The 27,505-nt window shown below is 44.2% G+C and overlaps 1 protein-coding gene across 5 annotated transcripts in view; it reads right to left on the bottom strand.

Moving 5' to 3' along the window:
• The window catches only part of LOC147628115 (uncharacterized), a 110,943-nt gene extending 84,536 nt beyond the window's left edge, over window positions 1-26,407 (bottom strand). For 3 of the 5 annotated variants that reach the window (XM_086813134.1, XM_086813136.1, XM_086813138.1), the window contains exons 1-2: window positions 26,253-26,407; window positions 25,634-25,791 (exon numbers count right to left, since the gene is read on the bottom strand). In XM_086813134.1, coding sequence (XP_086669260.1) covers window positions 25,634-25,791; window positions 26,253-26,328 — 234 coding nt within the window. In that variant the 5' untranslated portion in view covers window positions 26,329-26,407. The remainder of the gene's footprint in view (window positions 1-25,633; window positions 25,792-26,252) is intronic. The other 2 variants (XM_086813135.1, XM_086813139.1) reach the window with 1 other exon arrangement.
• Between the last annotated feature and the right edge of the window lie 1,098 nt (window positions 26,408-27,505).

The raw sequence follows: 27,505 nt of genomic DNA, 5'->3' as shown, positions 1-27,505 counted from the left end.
GCCTTCTCTGTCTTCGACCGTTTTCCCAACCTGCCCTTGCTCAGGCCCCCAAGGCAGCAACATACTACCTGCTGCTGCTAATTGGAGAATGAATTCATGATATGTATATGGCGAGCATTGTGTTTAAGGGTCTACCTCCCAGTTATCATAGTTGGTGCAGGGCTCTGATGGATTGTGAAAACACTTCCTCCTTTGAAGAACTTACATGCATGTTACTTCAAGAGGTGTTGAGCATAGAAAGGGATGAATCCCAAGGGTTGAGGGGTAGTAAAGAAGTATACAACGTGGGATCAACCTTCCCAAGAGGAAGAGGAGGTCGAGGTCGAGGTCATGGAAGGGGCCAGTTAATGCAAAGCCAACCTGAAAACTCTTCATTTGGGCATCAAGGACAACAATAAGAGAGGTTTAATCACAAACTTATAACTATAGAGGAAAGGGAACTTTCAAACCATCCAACAACAATGGAATGCAAAGAATAGTCCCTTGTTATTATTGTGGAAAGAAGAGGAAGAGGCAAAAACTTTTCCCAACCGAGGAAGGCAATCATCAGGTAGTAGTTTCTGATTCACCTTTATGGGCCGAGTCTACGCGGTGGATGGTGGCATGGATTATGACCACTAACCTACGTGGTCATGTCATGGCCGCCTTGCGTATTGGTGAGTATAGTTTAATAGTGTTTAATGACATTTTTGCAAGGAGTATGGAATTCATCATCATCTTAAAACACCCTATACTCCTCAACAACCACTCCTCAGTAAAATGGTGTTGCAGAGTGAAATAATTGTCTGTTACTTGAATGTGCAAGGCGCATGTTGAAATCAAGTAAGCTTAGCGATGGTTATCGTGTTGAAGCAATCCAAAATATAGCATACTCGCAAAATAGGTCTCCAACAAAAGCATTGGAGGGTATAACTCGACAAGCAACGTTCTCCGGAGTAAAACCATGTATTTCTTGTTGGGTATTTCAGAGCTTCACGTTTGTGTAACCATCCTAGGTGTGTAACCTTATTCATATGTATGTATGTGTGAACACCTACTTAGGTGTGAACACCCCCTTATATGTGGATAGGATAAGTATGCCACATGTCATTAATATGTGTGTGTGTGTGTGTGTGTGTGTGTTCACATATGTCCTATGTATGTGTCAAAAGATAAGGCTACTCTCAAGCCTACAAAAAGCATTGTACTTGGTGAACTTCAATCATATCAATCAACCATCAGTGAATCAGTGCCAGGGGAGTCGGCTTCCAAAGGTGAGAGGATAGAGATGGGAGTCTGTTCACCGCCCACACCCACACACAGTAGGGGGTACCCCGGGGTCGGGAGGGGTGGCTTTATTATACAGGGAAGAGCTTCAACATGTGATACAGGTGGTCAGACGAGATGAGGCCGCACGGTTTTTGTGGGTGAGGATCTAGACAAAGAGGGCCCGAGACATCTACCTTGCAGTGTGTTACTTTGCACCCTCCAATTCTAAATATGCCACCCATGGAGAGTCCTCGTACCTGCCCCTTTATGGTGACATTATGAACTTTTCCAATCTAGGGGACATCCTCCTAGCTGGAGACTTCAATGCCCGCACCGCAGGTGCACACGTACCCTTCTTTGAGACAAATGATCCCATGTACCAGGAGATTGACACGATGTGCTGGAGCGGACATCACAGGATACAGCAACCCGCACAGACTATGGAGAGTATCTCTTAGCCCTCGACGGAGCTCATAGGCTAGCCATTTATAATGGCCTAGCTAGATGGCCTAGATCCAACTCCTTCACCTCCTACCCCTTCGGACATGGAGCTAGTACAGTGGACTACCTAATGGGATCCCTCTCTTTGATCCCACTCATTTCGGAGTTTACCATCTCTCCTCGCCCCATCGGTGTTGCAGCCGACCATGCATACCTGGCCTTCTCACTCACATGCCGATACACCATGCAACCACCTGCTTTGCCCCATCACCATCCGACATCCCACTTGATGAGCTTACTACACACCTTTCAGCCACCCTCCATACGTCCACTGCAGCCGCCTTCCCACACTCTAGAGCCACCCCTACATCACCACGAGGGACTGTCCCACAAAATAGCTGGTACGACGAGGAATGTCGTGATACCCGAGCCCATCTACATCGGGAGATGGCACTAGGATCCACCACTCACTAGCAGGCACGAGTGATCTTTCGACGTCTCACACAGAGAAAGAAGAGAGCCTACCTAGCAAGGCTTGAGCAGGAGCTATACCAACTATTTCTTGGAAGGGACTGTAAGGAGGCCCGGAGGATCTTCCAGGATCATCGCCTTCCAGCTCCGATTACTTCACCCAGCACCTGGCACACCTATGCCCCCTCTCTCTACCATGTCCCAAAGCAGCCACCTCTCCGCCATCCACCCGAACCTCGTCCCCCACACTCTTCCTTCTTTCACCTCAGCATGGTGAGAGATGCTATTGACAGGATGCAAACTGGGAGAGCACAGGATCATGATGGACTCCTCACCGAGCATTTCTCCCATGCTAGAGACACGCTAGCCCCTTTATTGGTTCACATGTTTAACAAGGCTTTATGTGAAGGCTTCCCCGTCAGCTAGTCATCAAATGCTATTGTACCTATCTTGAAAGCAGGTGACCCCATGGACCCCAACAACTAAAGGACTATCATGATTGGTCACACCTTGGCCAAGATTTATGGTTCGATTTTGGAGCATGAGCTTAGTAGATGGTCCGAGGAGTAGAGACTTAGAGCACCAGGGCAGGCAGGCTTTAGGAGAGGACACTCCACACTAGATCATATCTTTACACTACGGGGGATCATTGAGGAGGGGAGAGCTCACGGGCAATGGATATACTGTTGCTTTGTGGATTTCCGCAAAGCTTTTGATATTGTCCCATGGGCCAGACTGATGAGGAGACTGTAGGATATGGGAGTGCCAACAGAGATGCTATGGGGGATCATTACACTCTATGAGTCAGTCACAGGCAGAGTACGAGCTCCAGGAGGTGACTCAGAGATCATACACAGCACTATCGGGGTGAAGCAAGGCTGCCCCTTATCTCCTACTCTATTTGGTCTATACATTGACGAGATCTCGGATTACATAGACACATAGGGAGGACCAGGAGCACATTTGGCAGGAATCCTGATACCGATCCTCTTGTATGCAGATGATATTGTTCTTATTTCTGATTCACTAGAGGGGCTGCAGAGGCATTTGGATGCATTACAGGCCCTTTGCGAGGACCGAGACCTTACTGTGAACCTTGGAAAGACTAAGGTCATGATCTTTAACACCTCCTCACAGTGGATAAGTAGATCTGCAGTACAGTTTACATACAGCGGAGAGCCTGTGGAGTATGTTACCTCGTATGTATACCTTGGGATCACTTTTGCTGGACCTCAGTTCTCGATGCGGAAGGCGGCCGACGCTAGATTGATGAGGGGATATGCAGCCCTTGGTTCGCTAGAGAGGCAATGCTCACAGATACAGTTTCAGGAGCCGAGGATGAATCTTTGGCTATTTGATACTCTAGTTACACCTGCACTACTGTATGGTGCCCCCATCTGGGGTCCTAGCTAATACCTTAGGAGGAGAGAGAGGAGAGAGCCGGCCAAGACAGATACAGAGGAGGTATATGATGGGTGGAAGTCGATGGAGAGGCCCCTAGTGGCGATGATCTCACGCATGATTAGGAGTAAACCATCAGTGCCACATGAGAGTAAACCATCACGCAGAGATGGGGGCTGCACCGATAGTGACAGATGCTCTATTCCAAACAGTGACATACTGGCATAGGCTATGGGAGCATCCACTTGATAGATACCCCCGGCTAGCCCTAGAGTCCTCGAGACAGTTGGCACTTGAGGGAGATACAGAGTGTTGGTATGCACAGGTAGGCACTTGGTTTGGCATGCACGGTATGCAGATGGAGGCACTCCTCCCCTTCCAGTACAGCATAGAGGACCCATCATTTTCTCTCAACCGCACAGAGCGGAATAGGGTTATCAAGAAGGACATTGTCAAACCGGATACTCTGAGGACATGGAGTTCACCTATCCACTGGGGTCAAAGATGGCCTTCTATAGAGATCACCTCCTATGCCTGACAGAGGATGGGTTCATCATCCATCCACGCTACATGGGCATACACCTATGCTTTGGGGTGAGATGTGCGATCGACCAGATCCGCACCTCGTCCCACCAGCTGAGAGTGGAGACTGCCAGATATGGGCCCCAGTGTGGCCGCACCAGATGTCAAATCACCACGGATCCCCTTGTGATCGATCTTGGTTCGAAACTCGAATCCTGCAAACAAACGAACAACAAACAACAAAGGGGGTGCAGGCCTGACTCACCTCCCAACCATGACAGCCGTGGGCAAGCCCACAGTCTTGGCTGTCCCCACCGAGCCACGAGCTGAGCTAACTAGGTTGACGTACCGACCAATCTCCTCCTCGCGACGTCCATACCGCCACGAAGCTGCCCTCACGGGCCTCGAGATTGCTGCTGGCCTCGGCTGCGTAAAGCAAGTGCACGTCTGCACTAGATCCAGGCTCCAAGACCATAGAGCTCTCACCAACTCGCGAGAATCTCTATAATACAATAACTAACCTTGGCCACCCTTTTATAGGCTCTTGGCCGGTCATCGGGCGTCCACACTTGGCCGCCCGCCCGTCCATACTTGGGTGCCCGCCCGTTAGTATTTCCCTAACTCCGCTCGTCAATCACCCTGCCTAGTTCCAAGCTTCCCCAAGCCTCGAAACTAGTCTTGCATGCGTATAGCACACGGTAGATACACACTGTGCACATGACATACTCCCCTTCCTCTAAGAGCTCACTCCTGAGCTCACTAAAAAGCCAAGGTAATCTCTCTGAAGAGTAGTCAATGTCTCCCATGTAGCATCCTCCTCAACACGATCCTTCCACTTGATCTTGTATTCCGTGATAAGCGTATTACGCAATCTTCTTTCACGAAATCCAAGAATCTTTTCACGTTCGTGCGGAACAAATGTCATGTCCTCGACATCTATAATTTCTTGAGGAGTAACTAACTGATCTGCTCCACCCAGTACTTCCTTAAGTCTACTGACATGAAATACAGGATAAACTTTCACATGAGAAGGCAAATCCAATTCATATGCAACTGAACCAATCCGTCGTGTAATACGAAATGGTCCACAGTATCTAGGGGATAATTTCGGAGATCTACCTGTCTGTAAAGTCTCGGAATCTTTCGGAACTCGCAAATACACCATCGTTCCTTCAGAGAACTCTCTAGGTGAACGATGTCTATTAGAATAAAACCTGTCTCGGTCTTGAGCACTTCTAATAGATTCCTTTGCAACTTGTAACATTTCCTGCATATCTTGCAAAAAATTACGTGCTGCATCATGCTGAAGTCCTGAGAATCCTACTGTAACATTTCTAAAACCTGCCTCGGTCTTGAGCACTTCTAATAGATTCCTTTGCAACTTGTAACATTTCCTGCATATCTTGCAAAAAATTACGTGCTGCATCATGCTGAAGTCCTGAGAATCCTACTGTAACAGGTGATCTTGGTTGAAAACCATACATAAGCATGAAAGGACTAAACCCTGTACTCGTATGCTTAGTACTGTTATATGCAAATTCTAACATAGGAAGATAATCCCTGTCTTTTGGATACATATGCTCGAAGCATATCCTCCAAAATCTGATTCACTCTTTCAGTCTGGCCATCAGATTGAGGATGATCTGAGGAACTCAAATTCAAAGTTGTTTCCAACTTCTCAAAAACAAGTTCCCAAAAATCACTCGTAAACTTAGAGTCCCTATCACTGACTAAGTCCTACGGTAACCCGTACAGTCTAAACAATTGCTCGATAAACTGCCAAGCTAATTGCGTAGCTGTAATAGTCTTCCGGGTCGGTAAAAATCTAGCCATTTTTGTCAAGCGATCTACCACAACCCAAATAGAATCGTGGCCTTGATGTGTTCTTGGCAATCCGGTAATAAAATCCATGGAAATACTTTCCCATTTATTACCTGGGATTTGCAAAGGATGCAACAACCCAGCCAATCTAAAGCGTTCAGCTTTATTTGCCTGACAAATTTGACACTTGAGAACATAATCTTCTACATACCCTTTCATCTTCGGCCAATAAAAAGTGTGTTTCACTAATGATAGTGTCCTATGTACCCCAGGGTGTCCAGCACAAGGGGCGTCATGACACTCCTTCAGAATCTTGGACCTAATGTCCGGGATCTGTGATACACAAATTTTGTCATTACGGAATAGCAAACCATTCCGAATCATCCACTAGCCTCCTACAGCCTGAATAGTAGACTGCTCAGTCATGGAGTTTCACCTCTCTAATCCGACTAAGCGCATTTGCAATATTATTCATGGACCCTTTCCGATAACGGATCTCAAAATCAAAATCTTGCATTAACTCTGCCCAACGAGCTTTCCTTCCTCTCAAAATCAAAATCTTGCATTAACTCTGCCCAACGAGCTTTCCTTGACTTTATCTTTCAAAAGTCTGAGAGTACTCCCGTACAGATTTCTGAAGAAAAACAACAAAACCGAGAAAAGAACGAAGTTGTTTCACTGTTCGCGGTATAGGCCAGTCCAAAACCTTTTGAACTCGGTCATAGTCAATGCTCAATCCATCTCTAGTGATCTTGTGTCCCAAGTAAATGATGTCGGTCATAAAGAACTCACATTTACTTAACTTAGCATATAGTCGATTCCGTCTTAAAATAGATAAGACAATCGTGAGGTGTCTGACATGATCCTCAAGAGTACGACTATAAATCAAAATATCATCCAACACCACCACAAATTTCCCCAAATGTTCATAGAAAAGATCGTTCATCATTTGCTGGAAAGAAGCTGGAGCATTGGTTAACCCAAAAGGTAATACGAGAAACTCGTAATGGCCATACCTAGTCCGAAAGGCGGTTCTTTCGACATGCCTTTCATGAATACGTATCTGGTGATAGCCAGTACGTAAATCTATCTTCGTGAAATATTTCGCTCCTGCTAACCGGTCAATCAGGTCATCTGATCTAGGAAGAGGATAACGGTTCTTAATTGTCAGCTTGTTCAATTTCTTGTAATCTATACACATTCTCCAAGTATTGTTCTTCTTGCTCCTAAGCAACACAGGTGCACCCCAAGGTGATTTACTTGGACGGATTTGGCCCATCCTCAAATAATCTTCGAGTTGTTTAGCCAACTCATCTTCCTCAGCTTGGCTCATCCTATAAGGTGGAATACTGACAGGATGAGCACCAGGGATCACTTCAATACGATGATCTACTGCCCGTTCAGGTGGTAAACCCGATGGCAGTTCCTTAGGAAATACATCTTGAAACGAATCAAGTATCTTCTGTAATTCTTTGCTTTCAAACACACTTAATTCATTCACATCCATGGAAGGGGTGAGAAAAGAAGAAAGTGGAATCAAGACACAATGAAAAGCGGTATACAAAGAAGAATCCATTATATTTCCAAAATCAATTGTGTTTACAAGAGGTCCCTGAGAGGGATGGATACAATCACCTAAAATACTATACTTGGTGTCCTTATACTAAAAAGAAAAAATATGACTAGACCAATCTATCTGGACGTCAAGAGTCTAAAACCACTCAATCCCTAATAACAAGTCTACATTTTCCAAATGCATAACATAGCAATCGAGAATGTCTTTGTAGTCCTGAATCTGGATTGGAAGCATCTCCACCTTGCAATCCCAAACTTGTCTTCCCGCAGGTAGACGTACCTCATAGGTATGGTCACTGAGTGTCGTATCAAGACTCAATTTCTACACAAGTTTGTAGTTAACAAAGTTATGCGAACTGCCAGGGTCTAAAAGAATGTCAATTTTATGGCCATTCACTTCTCCATAAACTCGGAGAAGATCATGCATGCCAAATACCTTAGAATTGAACAGACAATCAGAACAAGTACTAGGGCGAGAAAGTACAGTAGTTGACTTACCTGTCAAAGACAACTGGTTAGCTGCCTTTGGCTTGGGTCCTGCATTTGACTTGGTACCCTTTTGCTTCGGACACTCATTACGCATGTGTCCTTTTTCTTCGCAGATAAAACAACGTCCTTCCTTCTTGAGCTTTAAAGCCCTAAGGAGTCGTTTCTTCTTCGCTGGTGTCGAACTTGAACTCTTCGAAGGTTGGTCCGAAGACTTTCTCTTTGTCGTGTTAGCCATAGGTGCGGAGAACTTTCTTTTATGCTTGTTCTCGTGCTCGGTAACGGGTTTCAACTTGGAAGAGACCATCGTATCATCATAGATACGAGCTGAATGAATGGCCTCGTCCAAAGTTTTACATTTGTTATTTGTAACCTGTAATCGATACGAGTCGGGTAAACCAGCTACAAAAAACCCCAAAAGAGTAGTGGGATCCATCTTTGTAGCTTTCATCTGTAAGTCACGAAACTTTTGGAGGTAAACCTCATAAGTGAGGTGCTGCGAGGTCATGGTCAAAGCTGAAAACTGGGCAACAACATCGTAATCATCCTCTTTCTTGAGGAATTTTTTCTTGAAAACGTCTTCGAATTGTGCCCAAGTCGTTGGCTTAGGGTTGAGTTCCTTTCACCAAAGCAAAGCTTTGCCGGACAGGAAACCTGCTACTAACTGGATCTTCTTTCCATCATCATATGGATGAAACTGAAAGTGAACTTGCCACTTATGTAGCCACGTGTCCATGATCTCCTTGGTTCGCTGCTTTTGCTCGCCCCCGAACGGTTCCGGAGTAATATTGGGGCCTAAAGCTGAAGCCAAGGTAGCCATACCCGAGAAAGTAGAGAGGGTAGTGGTCAATAGAGCGATGGAGTTCTGCAAAGCTTGCATCTGCGCTGCGATTTGTGCTTGACGTTCCGTTGAAGAAGCGTCGAGAGCTCCTTTGAACTCTTGGAAATCTGATTTTGACACAAAATCGTCAAAAAGATCGACATCGGTACCTTCCGTAGGCTGGCAAGCCTTCGCGTTCCACGAGGGACTCCAACTCTGATTCTTGGGTCAACATCGTGAAGAGGGGACATGGAGAGAAAATTCGATCTTTGCACAACAAAAGTGCGAGCGAACTTGAGAGCTTGAGAGCTTGAAAACTTGAGAACTTGAGAGATGTGTGGCAAGAAGCCCACTTGAGGGGGTTTATAAAGGTTTCCCATAAAAACTAAAAGCCCCCAAAAGCTATGCTTGGCTTTTCTTTGCTTTTGTGTTTTGTTTTTTTTTTTCTTGAATAAATACATATATATATGTATATTAATATACATATATATATATATATATGTATGTATGTATGTATTAATATATGCATATATGTATGTATGTACATATATTAATATATATATATATTAATATACATATATATATGTATATATATTAATATACATACATGTATGTATATTAATATACATACATGTATGTATATTAACATATATGTATATTAATATACATACATGTATGTATATTAATATACATACATGTATGTATATTAATATACATACATGTTAATATACATACATGTATGTATATATTACATGTATGTATATTAATATACATACATGTATGTATATTAATATACATACATGTATGTATATATACATACATATATACATGTATATATACATACATACATACATGTATATATACATATATACATACATGTATATATACATATACGTATATATATATATATATACATATACGTATATATATACATATATACATACATATATATATATATATATATATATATATATATGGATATATATATTCTAAAGTCTTTAAAAAAAATAAACACTTTTAAACCTTGGAGAGGAGATGACTTTTAAATTTTTATAAAAAAATTTAAACTAAAAAAAACGAAAGCTTGTAAAAAAAAACGTAAGCTTTACTTCTGTTTTTTTTTTCCTCTCCTGGATTAGCCCGTCGGTGAGCTACTGCTGACGTCACCTGCATAGCTGCTTTCGCTAGCTCTCTTGCCGGCGCCACGCCAACCTGCCGTCGGGGCTGCCATCGTCAGCTGCGCTTCCGCCAGAGTGTTCTCACCAACCATCGCCTACGCTTCCGCCAGAGTGTTCTCACCAACCATCGCCTGGGCGCTGCCTGGGTTGGCTGCGCAGGCCTGGCCTGGGCGCTACCTGGCTGGCTGCGCTGCCTGGCTGGAGCGCCTGCGTAGGCCTGGGCTGGCCTGGGCGCCTGCCCGCCTGGCCTAGGCGCCTACATGGGCCTGGCCGCCTGGCAACATAGGCCCATGCGCCCGCCTGCAGGACCGCCAACAGAGACCCGCCAGCCTTCGATAGACAACGCCAGTACCTGCCAGCGCACAAACGCTCTCTCTCTCACTCTCTCTCTCTCATTCGAACCAGAAAAGCAAACGTGCTTTTTCTCTCTTTTTTTCTGTTTCTCTCCCTGCAGTTTATGTGTATGCACAACAAACATGCCTCTTCTCTGCAAACCAATCAACCCTAGTTAGACTACCATCCCCCCCCATCAACATGGGTGTCTTTGATGAAGAAAAAACATACTATTTCTGAAATCTGCAGTATGCACAGAAAAAACAGCAAGCTTTTTAGCACATACCTTTCTTCGACCTCTTCTTCTCTTGCTCGTTCACGAGGTATGCTCTGATACCACTGTCAAATCCCCACGAATCCCCTTGTGATCGATCTTGGTTCGAAACTCGAATCCTGCAAACAAACGAACAACAAACAACAAAGGGGATGCAAGCCTGACTCACCTCCCAACCATGACAGCCGTGGGCAAGCCCACATCTTGGCTGTCCCCACCGAGCCACGAGCTGAGCTAACTAGGTTGACGTACCGACCAATCTCCTCCTCGCGACGTCCCATACCGCCACGAAGCTGCCCTCGCGGGCCTCGAGATTGCTGCCGGCCTCGGTTGCGTAAAGCAAGTGCACGTCTGCACTAGATCCAGGCTCCAAGACCATAGAGCTCACACCAACTCGCGAGAATCTCTATAATACAATAACTAACCTTGGCCACCCTTTTATAGGCTCTTGGCCGGTCATCGGGCGTCCACACCTGGCCGCCCGCCCGTCCATACTTGGGTGCCCGCCTGTTAGTATTTCCCTAACTCAGCTCGTCAATCAGCCTGCCTAGTTCCAAGCTTCCCCAAGCCTCGAAACTAGTCTTGCATGCGTATAGCACACGGTAGATACACACTGTGCACATGACACCAGAGGACAGGATATGTCAGCTCTGTCACACAGAGCGCGAGACAGAGGACCATTACATATGCCGATGCCCCGTGTACTATGAGATTCGGGGGAGGTTCCACTGCCTCTTTCCGAGCTGGGTTGGGAGCACTTTCCAGGATCATGGACTTCCCGGATCAGAGATGCCTTGGACTTTTTCTTCTAGAGCTCTGTAGACACAGGGAGTCCTTAGTGAGATCCGATTCAGCTGTACATGCTCAAGGACCAGCACAGAGAGCTCTCACTGACTTCTTCCATACCAGCACTCCGAGGGCCGATCCACCCATCAATACCCACACCACAGGCTAGTGTAGGAGCTCATCCGAGAGGTGTGGCACTCGACAGAGCCACTGAGTTATGCAGAGCTCGACGCCCCAGACCCCATGGCCCTCGCCCACAACCATGCCACCACAAGAAGATCGGAGCCATCATCTCCCATCATCGCAGGACCTTCTCGCGCCAGCTCAGTTTTACCACCTTGAGCACCATGTCACAACAATCCATGAGGGATGTATTAGGATGATCTGAGAGCTCTCTGCTCATGTACCTAGATCAGATTTTGAAGTTCTAGATTTTTGTTCTCTTTCTTTATTACTATTTTGTACCCAGGATTATGTACCTCATGGATATGATGTAACCTTTTGGTCTCATAGGTCATTTTGGCCTTTTGAAGACGTTAATACAACTTTCTTTCTTTCTCTCTCCTTCCTTCTTCCTTCCTTCCTTTTGTAGTTTATTTAGCTTTTGAATTTTACCTTTTCGTTTACCCTCGTCTCTCTCTCCTTCCTTCCTTTTGTAGTTTTTTTTAGCTTTTCAACTTTTATCATTTAGCTGATTTTTGGTTCTCAAACTTCATCTTTCTTCTTAATTTATCTTGCCTTTTCTATATTCTACACTATTTCTAAAAAAATTGGTTGCCTCTCTAGTGGTTTGTAGAGTGTCGTGCAGTATTATTGTTTCTATATTATGTATGTATTCTGTATTTTCAATCTTTGTATTGGTTTCTTCATGATGTTGAATAAAAGAGTCCCAAACCAATCTCAGGCCAAAAGGTATCACATAACATGTAGTGTTTATGTAGTGCAAGGATATTAGTGGTTAATACAAGTTGATAAGGCTGGCTTATTGGGACCGTATTCTTAGTTGTTCTCAATCTATAGTTAGGTCCACATGCATTGTTAAGTTATACAATGCATACACACCATGCTCTCATTGTGAGAGAGCTTCTTTTATCTTGTACATAAGTAAGCTTTATTTATGCTCTCTCTCCTTGTATCAAGTGTTGAGCATGGCTTGGGAAAAGGCATTTTTTGTATGCTTATGTAAGCAACATCAATGCGGTAGACTAGAGAAAACATTGCCGCAACCAAGTAACCTACATTGGGCTAGTTTCTAACATCTTGTATATCCTATGATCTATCAACAAATTTATCTTCAATATAATGGTTTTTTTTTTATTGGATGCAAAAACTGATTGAGAATTTGTATTATCTCTCAAAAACTGACTTAAAAAATTTTGTAGTGTTTGAAAGCTGACTAAAGACTTTTGTAGCCTTTGAAAACCAATCGGTTTTTCTAAAAAACGATTAAAATTGGGAGAAGATTTTTTCACTTGAAGCTCTTGATGAGAAGAAGGAAGATATGCAATTACAAATTGAAAAAAGTCAACCCCTCATTCACCAAAATTGACTGTGAAGAAAAGTCAACCACGAGTGGTTGACCACATTCCCGACTTCTGATTTGAGCGTTCGATAGCTTGAGAGGTAGCCCTTGTTGAGTAGAATAACATGGTATGATCCCCTTCCCAATAGCAATTAGGGTTGATCCAAAAATTAGGGTTTCAATCCAAAACTGTCAAGGGGCATTTTGACCAAATTTTGCCATGACCCTTACACACGAGCAACCAAATTGCGGTGTAGCAATATGCAACCAAATTTTGACCAAACTTCAATCACAATTTCACATTTGCCCCAATGCAACACAAATCAATGCTCATCGCATTATGCCACAAATCCATTGCATTGTCACATCAATCACTCGGCTTCAATTGCTTTTATTGATCATTTGGCTTCCATAGCCACGGTATCCAATGTAGTGTTTGTTGATGAAGCGATTTTACTTGCCGATCTCCCGGCTAAGTCTTCCCACCACTTTACCGAGTTTGAAATTCCGAGACAACGATTGGGACCATGTCTTCACGACCAATATCTAGGATCCCTCTCCTGCCCAGGCACCACGATCCCGGGAGGCATAAAGCTCATGAGAGTTCAAAAGCACTCTACCCTTGGCTTCTCCACCAATGTGCCAAGGGCACCCTCACACATCCTCTTAGCAATAACACTGTGGAAATGGAGATGTGTAAGAACAAGGATAAGGATGGAGCACTTACATGAGCAAGCATTTATAATACATGCTTGTTGTCATTACAAATCACTTGTCAAGTTCCTTTCATGATAACAAAAGGGACATCACTAGAAATGCAAGGTCTTTGCACACGTCGAATCTTCAAACACTGGATTATCAGATCATTGAGAAGTTGAATCGTCAGATGTTGCAAGCTAGATCGCCAGATCGTTTGTGATCTGAGAGCTCGATTTGATACTCAATTGTCTGCGATCGGAGAGTCGGATCGGATCGGATCGGATCGTCTGCAATCGGAGGGTTGAATCGGATCGTCTGATGCTGGATCATCTACGATCGAAGAGTCAGATCGGATCATCTATGTTGGATGGCATGCGGCACAAGAGAGCAATCAACGCATGAGCCTGAGAAATACGCTGCTGCTGAGTAGGAGAAAGACGAGGAGGTGGACCTGCACGAGGGTGAGCGAGAATCACTTCACCTTCCGCTGGTGCAGGTGCAAGAGGACGCTCCTCAGTGCCATCCACATATAGCCATACATTCTTGGCAACCAATACATGACGCATCATATAAGCCCACATAGGGTAGTTATCCCCATTGAGCTTGTCCTCTTGAGATAGCATTCCAAAGAAGTCATTATTACTGTTGGCCATGATAACACAGCAAATCTGTCACAAGTCACCACAAGTAAGCAATGCCCAACAAAACCGTAAGAATGCGAGACAGAAATAGCAAGATAATCAATGGACTGAAAGGAAACTCCTTCACCATGAGAAATACATATACATGTCCCAAATCTGCAAGTGTACTTCACAATGATGCAAATCTGTCAAAGTGTCTACAATGGCATACATATACTGCAGCAAACCAGAACTGTATACATGTGCCGTGATGAAAAAACACAATCAGCTGACACCTGTAAGAGCTACAAGTGCACAAATCCTGGCAAAATCAAAAATAAATTGGTCGAATGCTCCAAACATGGGCTAAATGTAGAAAAGCCCTAATTTTTAGGCAGCCAATTAGACCAAATCTGAACCGGATCTGCACCTGTACATCTGCTAAAGCAATTGTCACCTATACCAAATGCTGTAATGCCCCAAAAAATTGGAGGAAATGCCTCAATGCCAAGTAAATGTGCCTGTAACGCCCACAAAATTGGGGGAAATGCCCCAATGCCAAGTAAATGTGCCTGTAACACCAAAAATTGCCTACAAATAGTGCCAATTTTTGCAAAATCCCCAAATTTCTAGTGCAATTATGCACCAAATCTGCTGAAATCAATGCCAATGTGTGCCAATGTTGCAATTGCAAGATCAATGGTGAAAAGCCCCAAATTTCAACAGGCAAAATGTGCAATTTTAAGTCAAAAATTTACAAATCCTTCAAACCTTGTAATGTTGGAGTTGCAGTTGGGCAGCAGGTACAATAGGCAAGTAGATCTGAGGCAGGGGCGTGCAAATCTGAGAGGGCAGTGCAGGGCAACGCACAACACATGAAGTACAGGTCAGGGCGGGGCGGCACAGATCTGGGGCGTGGCGTAGATCTGGGCGACATACGATGCAAGGTGACAAGCGGCATACGATGCAGGTACAATCGACGCAGGTACAGTTGACACAGAGCGACACTATTGCCAGAGGCGCAAGGCAGATCTGAAGGCGACGACGCATACGATGCAGAGGCGACGACGGCTATCACAGATCTGAAGGCGACGACAGTGTATCTGAAGGCGGCGGTGGCCGCGTGATTGAGGGCGACAACAAAGGCAACGGCAGCGCACAACGGAGGTGTACGGTTGGTGGCGGCAGGGAAGCTGAGGTATAATGCAAAGGACAATAGGGAAAACCCTAACCCTAATGCAACAAATCCCTATTGCAGGATGCAGCCTAACCCTAATACTCTGATGTGTGCAATAGGCTGAAAGCAGGAGGAGAAGCTCAAGGGCAATCGAGGTAACCCTAACCCTAGCAACACCCTGCTCTGATACCAATGTTGGGTAGGAGGGCAGCTAGCCTGCACACACACACAACCTCAAGCACAAAGAAACGTGAGTGTTGGAAAAGATGTACTCAATAATGATATGAAATGAAAGTACAAGTGAGTACTAAAAAGCCTAGGGCTAAGTGCCCAACACACATAAGTGTGTTCACACAGGGAAAAAACCTGTGTCCAGTCTCACAGGAAAAACTGCCCGTGAGTAAGCTGGGTTCACACCCGAACCAGCCGGGAGTGGACATGACCAACAGTAGGCTCACCACCTCTATCTGTGAGAAAAGGGCTAGGTCGCCAGAGCCTCAAGAAGGCTTCCCGCCGCTTCTGCATACGGTCAGAGCCACCCTGCATGTGACTATTTGGCCCTCCTAGCTCTTTTTACATGATGGAACCCTTGCTCGGACATTTGACAGGTTGAAGAAGGCATGGGGACCGAGACCATAAGGTTTGCTCATGAAAAAACGCCAGTTTTGGTCAAAAAGCAAAGAAAAGCAAAAAGTCAAACTAGGTTGACCGCGAGCCAAGAGTACCACTGGCAAGAGGAGACTCAGCCGGAACAAAAAGCAAAAAGCCGCTTTTTCAAAAAACAGCTTTAAGGCCAAAAAGCAAGGCTCTAAAGCCAAAAAAGCAAAGCACAAGAACTTTAATTAAAGTTGGCCTAAAGAGGAATGCAAGGCAAAAAGGTAAAAGCAAAAGCATAGCTTTCTGGCAAAGAGAAAGGCTCTCCTCAAGTATAAAAGAAGCATGAACCTCTCCAAGATGATCATCATTGTTGAAGGGTGTGAAGTTCGTCATCGACATTAAGGCGTAAAGAACTTCATCGCCATCATCATCAAGAACGTGAAGGTGTGAAGATCATTAACTTCGTCATGATCATCTAGATGTTGTTGTCCATACTACTGCCTGTACCTAGACAACGCCGCCATCTGCCATCTCTACGCCAACTGCTGCCAGCATTGTACCTGGCTGCTGCGCCTATCCGCCGTCGCCAATCACCAACTACACATGTTGCCTGGCTGCCGCTAGTGGCTGTGTGTCCCTACCAGTGCATCTGACATAGCCGCCACCACTAGACCACGCCATTGTTTAGCCAGCACCGCCATCTGTACTGCCACCTGAAGCGCCGCCTGCTCCAACTGCTGCGCCTGGCTGCGCTGCCAATTGGCCACCAATCAAGCCACCGCCTACTGTGTGTTGCCACTCCCCCAGCCAGCGCCACTGTACCAGCCACCTGTGCCCTGTACCTAGACAACGCCGCCATCTGCCATCTCTACGCCAACTGCTGCCAGCATTGTACCTGGCTGCTGCGCCTATCCGCCGTCGCCAATCACCAACTACACATGTTGCCTGGCTGCCGCTAGTGGTTGTGTCCCTACCAGTGCATCTGACATAGCCGCCACCACTAGACCACGCCATTGTTTAGCCAGCACCGCCATCTGTACTGCCACCTGAAGCGCCGCCTGCTCCAACTGCTGCGCCTGGCTGCGCTGCCGATTGGCCACCAATCAAGCCACCGCCTACTGTGTGTTGCCACTGCCGCCAGCCAGCGCCACTGTACCAGCCACCTGTGTGCCACCACTGCCACCTGCCGCCAACGACTGAACCACTGTTCTGAGCACCATCTGATAACTGCCATACAGCTAGAGCTATTCTGTCATTTGACATACTACCACATGGATTAAGCGCTGGTTCATACGCCTCTGTGTGTCTCTTTTGTGGGCTACTTCTTTTCCAGTTTAGGGCAACAAACTCTCAGCTGATCCCCATAAGCTTCATCATTCACACTTATCTCCGAAGTACCTTGTCTACGAGTTTGGGGTTCGTTGGATTTTGGATTTGGACTTGAACTTTTTGGACCCGGACCCGGACCCGGACCCGGACCCGGACTCGGACCTGGTTTCCTCAAGCTACATGTGTAAACTACCTACCCTACCCTCTAACCTTTCCATCATAAATATACTTCTATCCTTCATTAGAAATATACTCCTAAATTTGTTGCATGTGTAAACTACCAGCTACCTACCCTCTAACCTTTCCATCGTAAATATACTTCTACCTCTTATAGTTGTTCCAGATGGTGAAAGGACACAAGATTGGATTTTCCATGGGCAGATCCTGGACCTTATCCTAGTTTCTCTTTCTCTCAGGTTTCAGCTACTTTGATCTACAGGTTGATTATTCCTGTGCCTCGGTTTGTCGATCGAGTTAATAAGATTTGGCTCCTCACGAAGTCAGCTCGTTGGTGCCTGCAAAATGCCCTTCTTGTCATTGTATAAAGAAAACAGTGATGCATTTTCTTTGGTCTTGTCCACGGGCCAAAAGTTTCCTTCAGCAAATTTCACATTCTCTTAAAATCAGATACGCAAACGAGGATTAAGATAGCAAATTCCAGGAGGCAGAAACACATAGGAGTCAAGTGCAAGGAGCAAGAACGAGGCATCCATAAATGGGCAATGTACAAGATAAGTCAACATGTTTTTATTTAATAATGTTATTCGAGTACAGAACATATGAAACTGTACGCAAAGTATAGAAAGAGTCTTATGAAGGAACGCAACTAACTAAGCTGCCTCATGGCAAGCAAGCAAGGTTCTTGCAACCTTTGCCAACGACCTGTTCAGGACATTTCTATGGACCTCATCACAAACCTACCTCAAAGTGCAGGGACCAAAAACACAACTTCCTTGATATCATAGATAAGTTTAGTAAATTTGTAATGGTAACAAGCAAAATGTGGCCACTGAAGATGATGCCAAGTTGCATCAAATATTAGTACCCACTGTAGAACCATAGTGTCCAATAGGAAAACAAGGTTCACAAGTCATTTTTGGTGTGTATTGTTTGATAACATTGGTACTAACTCCAATTCTCCAATGCCTTTCATCCAAAGACGGCCTGTGCACAAACAGATATTTACAACCAACTTGCTTTTCACATGTTAAAGTGCTGTGTCAACAACCAACAAGGACACCGACCGTACAAAGAAAACTTCAAGAGGTCCCATTCCAATCTTTAAGAACATAGTTGTACCATAGACTAACACGGTATCTGATGTACCAGAAGGTTTTGGAGTCTATAAAGACAAGGCTGGTCAAAAACACAAGAGGCCTATACCAAATACGCCAACAAACATAGATTAGAGGGAGCTTGGGTATACCTTATAGTCATGAAGCATATGTTCCTAAGCTATCGTTTCAAAGCTCCAAACCCTTTCCGATCACAAGAAGATCAAAAGACATCGAAATGTGGCTATCACATACACACCTTAATCCAGTGCCTTGCAAAAGCTCCACATTCTGTGGTAGTTGGAACCCAATGTGGTATACTGTGTCATTCTCTCATCTCTTCATTTGAAGTACACGAAAGTACCAAAATATATAACAATGGCGTTTACATATGGTCAATGTGTTGGAGTATGCATAGGCGGAAGCATAGACAAGGGAAGAGAGAGAGAGAGAGAGAGAGAGAGAGAGAGAGAGAGAGAGCTTGTCGACAAGATCACCTTTATTATAGCATGAGGCTTTTACAATGGCAATAGCCAGCAAGAGAGCAATACAATGTGCAGGGATTGGATACAATAACAATGATGAGGGAGGCCCTTTATATAGGGATGCAAGGAGCTGGCCAACTTCCCCTATGAAGCTGGCCAACTACTCCACGACCCACAAATCAAGAGAAAATGCATAAAATACCAATAAATAGACACAATCCCAAAACACTAAGATGCACAATATTCTAACACCCCCTCTGTAGCTAATAGTGTGCAAAAGCGTGAAGAAGATAAGTTGATAAAGATGCAACCACGGACCCCCAATACTGCAGATACTGGAATCACCTTGAAGAGAGAACCCACCAACTTGTTTCTTTGAAACACACCACGAACAACAAAGAAATCTACTTGACTCCGAATTCCCACACCAGTGTGCAGTGAACTCCAAGTTTAGAATGATGAGCTACCAGACACACCGCACCCATTATCCCCCAACAGTGGACATCACGTCCCAAAACTTCGAACGATGAACTTGAAACTAATCATGTCCATAGTCTCTGCTACACCAAAGCTGACCTTGTCCTGTCACCAACCTGGACATTTTCCAGTATGAAAGGGGTCTAGTGGACTCCAGGATGTCTAAATATTTGGAAAGTACAAGCTTTGGGAATGGGGGATTATCCTAGAATACAAAGGACCACACTCCTAAAATTTAGGAGAGTTGCTATTTTTGGCCCGACTCCGATGGAAATTCTATTTGCGTCATTACATCTGGAATTGAGCAGATACCAAGAATTGGCAAAGTGCCTATGACAAAATGTCTACCACTTGGGATATTTTTAGAGATAAAGTTTATGGAAGGACCCATCTCTTAGATTGAGACATGTGACAAGAAAGCGGACCAAAGTGAGACAAGTGGCCTGACACTTGTTAGAAAATGGATCAAAGTGAGACAAGTGGCCTCACACTTGTCACTTCAGCTATTGTGTGGCTCTCCACTTGTCATTGTAGCCTTCTCTTGCCATTTTAGCTCATGGGAGGCCCAAATCTATCAATTGGAGCCCTCTCTTCATTAATAGAGGCTCTCTTGGTGTACACTAGCCTCCACCACCGTTACAGGCTGCCCTAATGATGGCTACTCTCTTTCTCTCTCTCTTGAAGGCTGCCCATGAAGAATACCGGCTGTTGGGGACTGTTTTGGAGGCTTCCATCACAAAGAAATACTGAAGGCAAGGGTATTTAATCATTTATTATGATTTCTAGCCATTGTACTTGTTGTACCAGCCCTTGTACCGACTGTACTAACTTTTGTACTTGCTGTACCACCCACTGTACCGGCTGTACCAACCACTGTACCTGCTGTACCGGCTGAATGGAGAGTTGTACTTGCTGTACCAGCTCTATTGCATGAAGACCCGTGGTTTTTGGGAAAGAATCAGTACCCACACGGAGGTATATGGATTATGTTGTTGGCTCGGCATTTCCACAGCCTATGTTCCAGCTTGGTTGCCTCGTGTTGGGCTGTGTTATGGCATTTGTATATGGATAATCCGGCTTCTCCCGTGGGGAGAGTAAGGCCCTCAAAGCTTGTACATGATATTATTCTCCTTGGGAAATAAAATACTCCAAGGGGGGGGGGGGGGGTCGGCCCATTCCGGCCTCTATGCGGTGTCACACGTGCAAGCTCCATTTTCAGCATTTGTGGATGTTTTGTCCATCTTTTATGTTTTATGCAAAGGGATGATGGATATGTATTAAGGCTGTGGCCATGTTTAAGTGTTTTAATATGCATTGATGGTATCAACAAGTGTGTCAAAGGCCCTAATCCCCCGGGCACCGCCGCGAGTTTCATTGGTATCAAAGCATAGGTTTTCTTGGAAGCGGAGGCTTCCTTCTATCAATAAGGAAGAGAAAAGATCTCAAGTGGGGACCACACTTACCATCATTGCTGTTAAGCATGGCCAGCCGCTTCATAGCTTATGAAGCAAGAGCGTGAGCAATAGACAGCTTGTTGATCGAAGTATTTATGAATTCACAAAATTTTATCTTGGAAGTGTGAAGTTGGCTTTATGTGCACACATTTAGCACTCTTTCCATATGGATATTGTGGACTATATTATCAATCTTACAAGCAAGCTATATGGAGATATATCTCAAGATATCTTAAGGATATGGTGACGAGATATTTCTTTTGGCTTCATGATTAACCTGCCACGCAAGGAGAAAGGTGGTGTTGTTTGCCTTGAGATGGTTTCAGGGAAACATTGTTTATGGCTCCCTTTATTGGGATGGATTATATCTATGGAGATTTCTTTCTTGGACGAGATTTATATAGATATTGGGCTTCACAAGCAATTTCTATGGACGAATCTGTCCGAGTTTATAGAGAAGAAATCTTTGGATATCTCATGGATATGATGCTTTTATGGATAAAATCCACCTCTACTCCAAGGTGTGTGGTTAGCACGGAGTATGTGGTAAGAGTTACGGTATACAGGTCTATGGATTCCTGGTCTTCTTTTCTAGGGATTTGGATCCATCCTCAGGTTTATGGATTATGTTTATGACTCCCTTTTACTAGGATGGATTATTCTTTATGGCTACCTTTATTTGGGATGCATTGGACTTATAAAACTCATGGTTCACATACCTTGTGTAGTGTTCTCTTGTCCTACATGCTCTCTTGAAGATTGTTCCTACCATGTGTGGGTGGAACAATAGAGAACAGATGGAAGGGAACATGGGCACTTCAAAGGGTAGTGTCAAGCACAACATACCGTGTGTAGTGTTCTCTTGTCCTACATGCTCTCTTGAAGATTGTTTCTGCCTTGTATGGGTGGAACAATAGAGAGCAGATGGAAGGGAACATGGAAACTTGAGAGAGTAGTGTGAGTTGGTGGCCGAAATGCCTATAAATTATGTGTAGCAGAAATGCTTATGGAACACCAGGTTATCTATGCCTGCGAGTGATTGTTTTATCTTGTTACTTGAGCCCACCTCTCATCCAAGGTGTGTGGTCAGAGTACCAACACGAAGTGCAAATGGTAAAGTGGACATGACACCTCGTTGGCACGGAACTAATGTCTATGCCAAGGGTCATGTGGACCAATGCCTTGTTGGCAGGAGACTTATTTTGTCTCGCCCATTTACTTGGGACATGGATTATGATATCTGGACTTATGGGACTGATTTGTCTCGCCCATTTACTTGGGACATGATTATGATATCTCGACTTATGGGATTGTTTGTTCTCGCCCATTTCTTTGGGACATGGATTTATTTATCTTTATGCCATATTAGAATCACTATCTCCCCATACAGAGGCCAAGAGGTTCATTGTTCATCTCACCATGCATGTGGATTCATGTTGGGATTGTGAGAGGACAATTCAATGAACACTCCACCATACACGTGGATTCGTGTTGCGATTGTGGAGTGAGTGTTTCATTGTTTCCACACCATGCTTATTGATCAGAGTTGGGATTGTATGGGAGAACATTAGAACTGTTGGGATTGGGAGAAAGGATTGCCAGAACTATGGAGAACCAGCTTTTCTGTCACCATGGATTGTGCTCTTGAATGGCACCATTTGTGTGCATAGCACATGTTTCTATGCGAGGCACTAGTTTCTCGTGCATGGCACTTATTTAAGTGTCTTAGCACCTGGTTCGTGATTTTCATTGGCATATGATTATCTCATTGATATTGGTGATTGAGACACAATTGGCTCTTGTGCCTGTGTCTAGCATATCTTCCATGGAATTCTCGCCCATTTATTTCGGGACATGATTTTGATATTGGTATTATGGAGACTTATTTAGTCTCACCCATTTCTTTGGGACATGGATTCTTCAGATATATTGGATTTTTGAGACTGTCTCGTCTCGCCCACTTGATGGGACATGATTATATATTAAACATATGGCTGTAGCTTAAAGTTGCAGACAACTTTAAGAAGCTAGGGAGGATGTCACCAACCTGGACATTTTCCAGTATGAAAGGGGTCTAGTGGACTCCAGGATGTCTAAATAGTTGGAAAGTACAAGCTTTGGAAATGGGGGATTATCCTAGAATACAAAGGACCACACTCCTAAAATTTAGGAGAGTTGCTATTTTTGGCCCGACTCCGATGGAAATTCTGTTCGCGTCATTACATCTGGAATTGAGCAGATACCAGGCAAAGTGCCTATGACAGAATGTCTACTATTTTAGAGATAAAGTTTATGGAAGGACCAATCTCTTAGATTGGGACATGTGACAAGAAAGTGGACCAAAGTGAGACAAGTGGCCTGACTCTTGTTAGAAAATGGATCAAAGTGAGACAAGTGGCCTCACACTTGTCACTTCAGCTATTGTGTGGCTCTCCACTTGTCATTGTAGCCTTCTCTTGCCATTTTAGCTCATGGGAGGCCCAAATCTATAAATTGGAGCCCTCTCTCTTCATTAATAGAGGCTCTCTTGCTGTACACTAGCCTCTAGCACCGTTACAGACTGCCCTAATGATGGCTACTCTCTTTCTCTCTCTCTTGAAGGCTGCCCATGAAGAATACCGGCTGTTGGGGACTATTTTGGAGGCTTCCATAGCGAAGAAATACTGAAGGCAAGGGTATTTAATCATTTATTATGATTTCTAGCCATTGTACTTGTTGTACCAACCCTTGAACCGGCTATACCAGCTATTGTACTTACTATACCTGCTGTACCAGCCACCATACCGACTGTACCAACCACTGTACTTGCTATACCAACCAATGTACCGGTTGTACCAACCATTGTACCTACTGTACCGGCTGAATGGAGAGTTGTACTTGTTGTACCAGCTCCATGGTTTTTGGGAAAGAATCAGTACCCACACGGAGGTATATGGATTATGTTGTTGGCTCGGCATTTCCACAGCCTATGTTCTGGCTTGGTTGCCTCGTGTTGGGCTGTGTTATGGCATTTGTATATGGATAATCCGGCATCTCCTGTGGGGAGAGTAAGGCCCTCAAAGCTTGTACATGATATTATTCTCCTTGGGAAATAAAATACTCCAAGGGGGGGGGGGGGTCGGCCCATTCCGGCCTCTATACGGTGTCACACGTGCAAGCTCCATTTTCAGCATTTGTGGATGTTTTGTCCATCTTTTATGTTTTATGCAAAGTGATGATGAATATAGTTTTGAGGACGCTTGGGCTTCTTCTCACTGCCTTGAACAATCTCCCACAAACCCTTATGAATGAACTAGATCCCCATATTCAGCTTACAATGGGCATAGTTGGTTCTGTCCAACTTGTCCTCCTTGTCCGTAGAGGGGGGGGCCATATCCACGGAAACAAAGTACGCCAAACACAAATCTCAGCACTCCAAGACTCCTCTCGAGCACTTTTCAACGGAGTGAAGCACGAGGATCAATCAGCCCCCTCTCAAATCTGCAAGAGAAAGAGCTAGACAGCAGCAAAACAGTCCACCACTACACACCATAAACACCCAATTGGAGGGAGGGGAAGTCGAGGAAGAAGCAGGGTTTGCAGGGCCACTTGTTTAGCTACACCACACGTGAATGAACCACCTCAAAAAAAAAAGCTGTCCTGACTGTAAAAACAGTAGCCACTACACCATCAACCACTGGGACTTGCACCTTGTCACCTTGCAGGGGTTGCACGAGGCAAGAGCACGTCTGGAAAAGAAAACGCTGATGTGAAAAGGCAAAAAACACAGCCAACAAAGAAGAGAAATGCAGCCACCTTGTGAAGCCCGTAGGAGGAGAGGGAATCAAAACACATATGAGGGCAGTTGGGATCTAGTCATGTGATACCATGTTGGAGTATGCAAAGGCGGAAGCATAGACAAGGAAAGAGAGAGAGAGAGAGAGAGAGCTTGTTGACAAGATCAACTTTATTATTGCATGATTTTACAATGGCAATAGCCAGCAAGAGAGCATTACAATGTGCAGGGATTGGAATCTGGATACGATAACAATGATGAGGGAGAGCCTTTATATAGGGATGCAAGAACGTGGCTGACTGCCCCTATGGAGCCGGCCGACTACTCCACGACCCACAAATCAAGAGAATACCAATAAATAGGCACAGTCCCAATACACTAAGATGCACAATATTCTAACACAATGATGTGTGAGGAAAGTGTAAAAATATTTGCAAAAGCTTGGCATTCCAAAAAGTTATGCTGCCCAGTCTCCCGCACCCCTATGGGGCATCTTGCGTGCCCTCTCTAACTCAAATCTACCATGCTATAATTCCATCTCGCATCTCAAATGGGGAGAGAGAGAGAGGGAGAGAGAGAGAGAATAGGGTATCTTAGGCTCTTGTAATTAGAAGTTATTTTGAGTTTGCATCACCTTCCTGGTCATGAACTCTACACTTACACCTTCCTGGTACACTCCGACCAAACCTTGACAAAGATGAGCAAAAAAAAAACACAAATAATTGTATGCTCAAGAAGTTTAAATATCCCCCTGAAGGGGAACACAATACTAGTGTGTCTAGTTAGAAGACAATGAGAAGTAGGTCTGAATACAGTATGGTAAGCCATAGAGGAAAAAGATGGTAAACTCCAAGAAATTTACACATACTTTCACCTTTCGGGCCATAAGAGTCAGAAACTCGGGAAAATCGATCATCCCCTTCCCATCTGCATCTATCTCACTAACCATTTCCTGCAGCTCCGCTTCTGCGAGATTCTGTCCAAGGGATCGCATGACTGTTCCTAACTCTTTCGTTGTGATGCGTCCTGCAAGAATTTAACAATCTGTCCCAATTAGCTAACCGGACATTATATTCTAATGTATAATCTCATGATTCTTTTTCTGATTTGCCAGTGGAACCACCATGCTAGATTATTGATGTCTTCAAGGGAAAATGAAGAACAGCAAAAACTGAATGTCTTGACACTTGCAGATGAGATTGCATTCTTAATCTAGCAATCAGCATTATCAATAAATATCCGCAAATTTATTTTTATTTTTTTTTAATGGAACTTCGTCGTTCTTTAAATTGATATTACGAAAGTAAACTAACGGAGGATGAGGAACTGTTATTAACAGCTAGCACACACAGAATGCTCGAACGTCCACCACCAAACAAAAGATGTAGAGCAAACACGCAACCATAAATTCTAAGTTTTCAACAACCAAAAAAAAAAACGCTCTGATGTTTTTTTCCTCCTCGCAACGAGGAGAGCTTCTTACTAACCGTCGCCATCTTTGCCGGAAAGACTGAAGGCCTCTTTAAAATCGGCGATCTGGTCCCCTGTCAGCTGCTCTGCCATGATATGATGCTAAATTTTATTAACGTATGTATGGTTTTGTTTTTGGGTGGCTTTGTGAGTCGAACGCTGATTTTGTGCCCCTTTTATTTGTTGAAAGGCTCACATTTCAGCAATATTTGTATATTAATTAATTTTCTTCACACTCCCACTTTGGACGGATGCATTAAATTGATGGTGGTATGCATTATTTGGAAAACACGTGTCTGCTTCGTCTGTTTGTTTTCTCTTAAAGAGTATTTTTGGTTCGCACGCTCCTCTCTTCTAGTTCTAGAAGCGCCCTTCCACCAATGCCATGGCGTGCTGCTTTTGTGGTCCGCTTCTCCTACATATTGCTGTTCTGGAAGCGGACTCTTGTACTCGTGCCGTCTTCTTTCGTTGGTGGTTAGTTCCGATTTTCTTCATCAGGATTTTTCGAGCATTTCTTGGTTCCTTGGCTTCTGGAACCTCTGGAATCGCGCTTTGGCCATGCCATGGGTTCTTTTCAATGATAGCATTATGGAAGCCCAGTCGCATGTCTTGCCTTATCTGTTCGTTTGCTAGTTCGCTTGGCTTTTGTTTGGCACAATGCTTCCACCTTTTTCGGTTATAATGTCTAGCTGCTATTTGGGCTTCTAGAGACATATGGTAAACACTCGGGTTTTCTATTTCATCACAATATGGTCTCTGTCTCATCACTGATCTAAATTTCTAGGGAGATACAATTTAGATGAACTTGCAAGAATTGATTTAATTCAAATAATTCATCAAACACCACTTGCTCAACATATTCACGGATCTAAATTTCTAGGGAGATACAATTTAGATGAACTTGCAAGAATTGATTTAATTCAAATAATTCATCAAACACCACTTGCTCAACATATTCAATAATTAAAAGAAAAACAAATTTAAAAACTTAGCTCACAAAGCACGACTCCAAGATTGGGTGCAATCATCCCCCTCATGTGTGTATGGCCTATTTCCCCCACACATGAGTATTTACAAGATACTTTATTCCAATTTAGGCCATAGCCTCCAAAAATACAAAAAGGTGCTTTTCTTGCACGACACTCTTTTATCTTCAAAAATAGAGCGCCCATAAATTGAGGCTTGGGTTTAACACATATCACGCTTTACAAAATATTAAAGATCAAGCCTATGCTTGATGAACTATGGGTTATTCAAAATAAATCAAAAC

Source organism: Cibotium barometz, chromosome 19, assembly GCF_041138505.1.
Source record: "Cibotium barometz isolate CiBa-2024 chromosome 19, ASM4113850v1, whole genome shotgun sequence".
Taxonomy (NCBI): Eukaryota; Viridiplantae; Streptophyta; class Polypodiopsida; order Cyatheales; family Cibotiaceae; genus Cibotium; species Cibotium barometz.
Note: the sequence above shows the minus strand (reverse complement) of the source record. Positions and strands in the feature narration are given on the sequence as shown.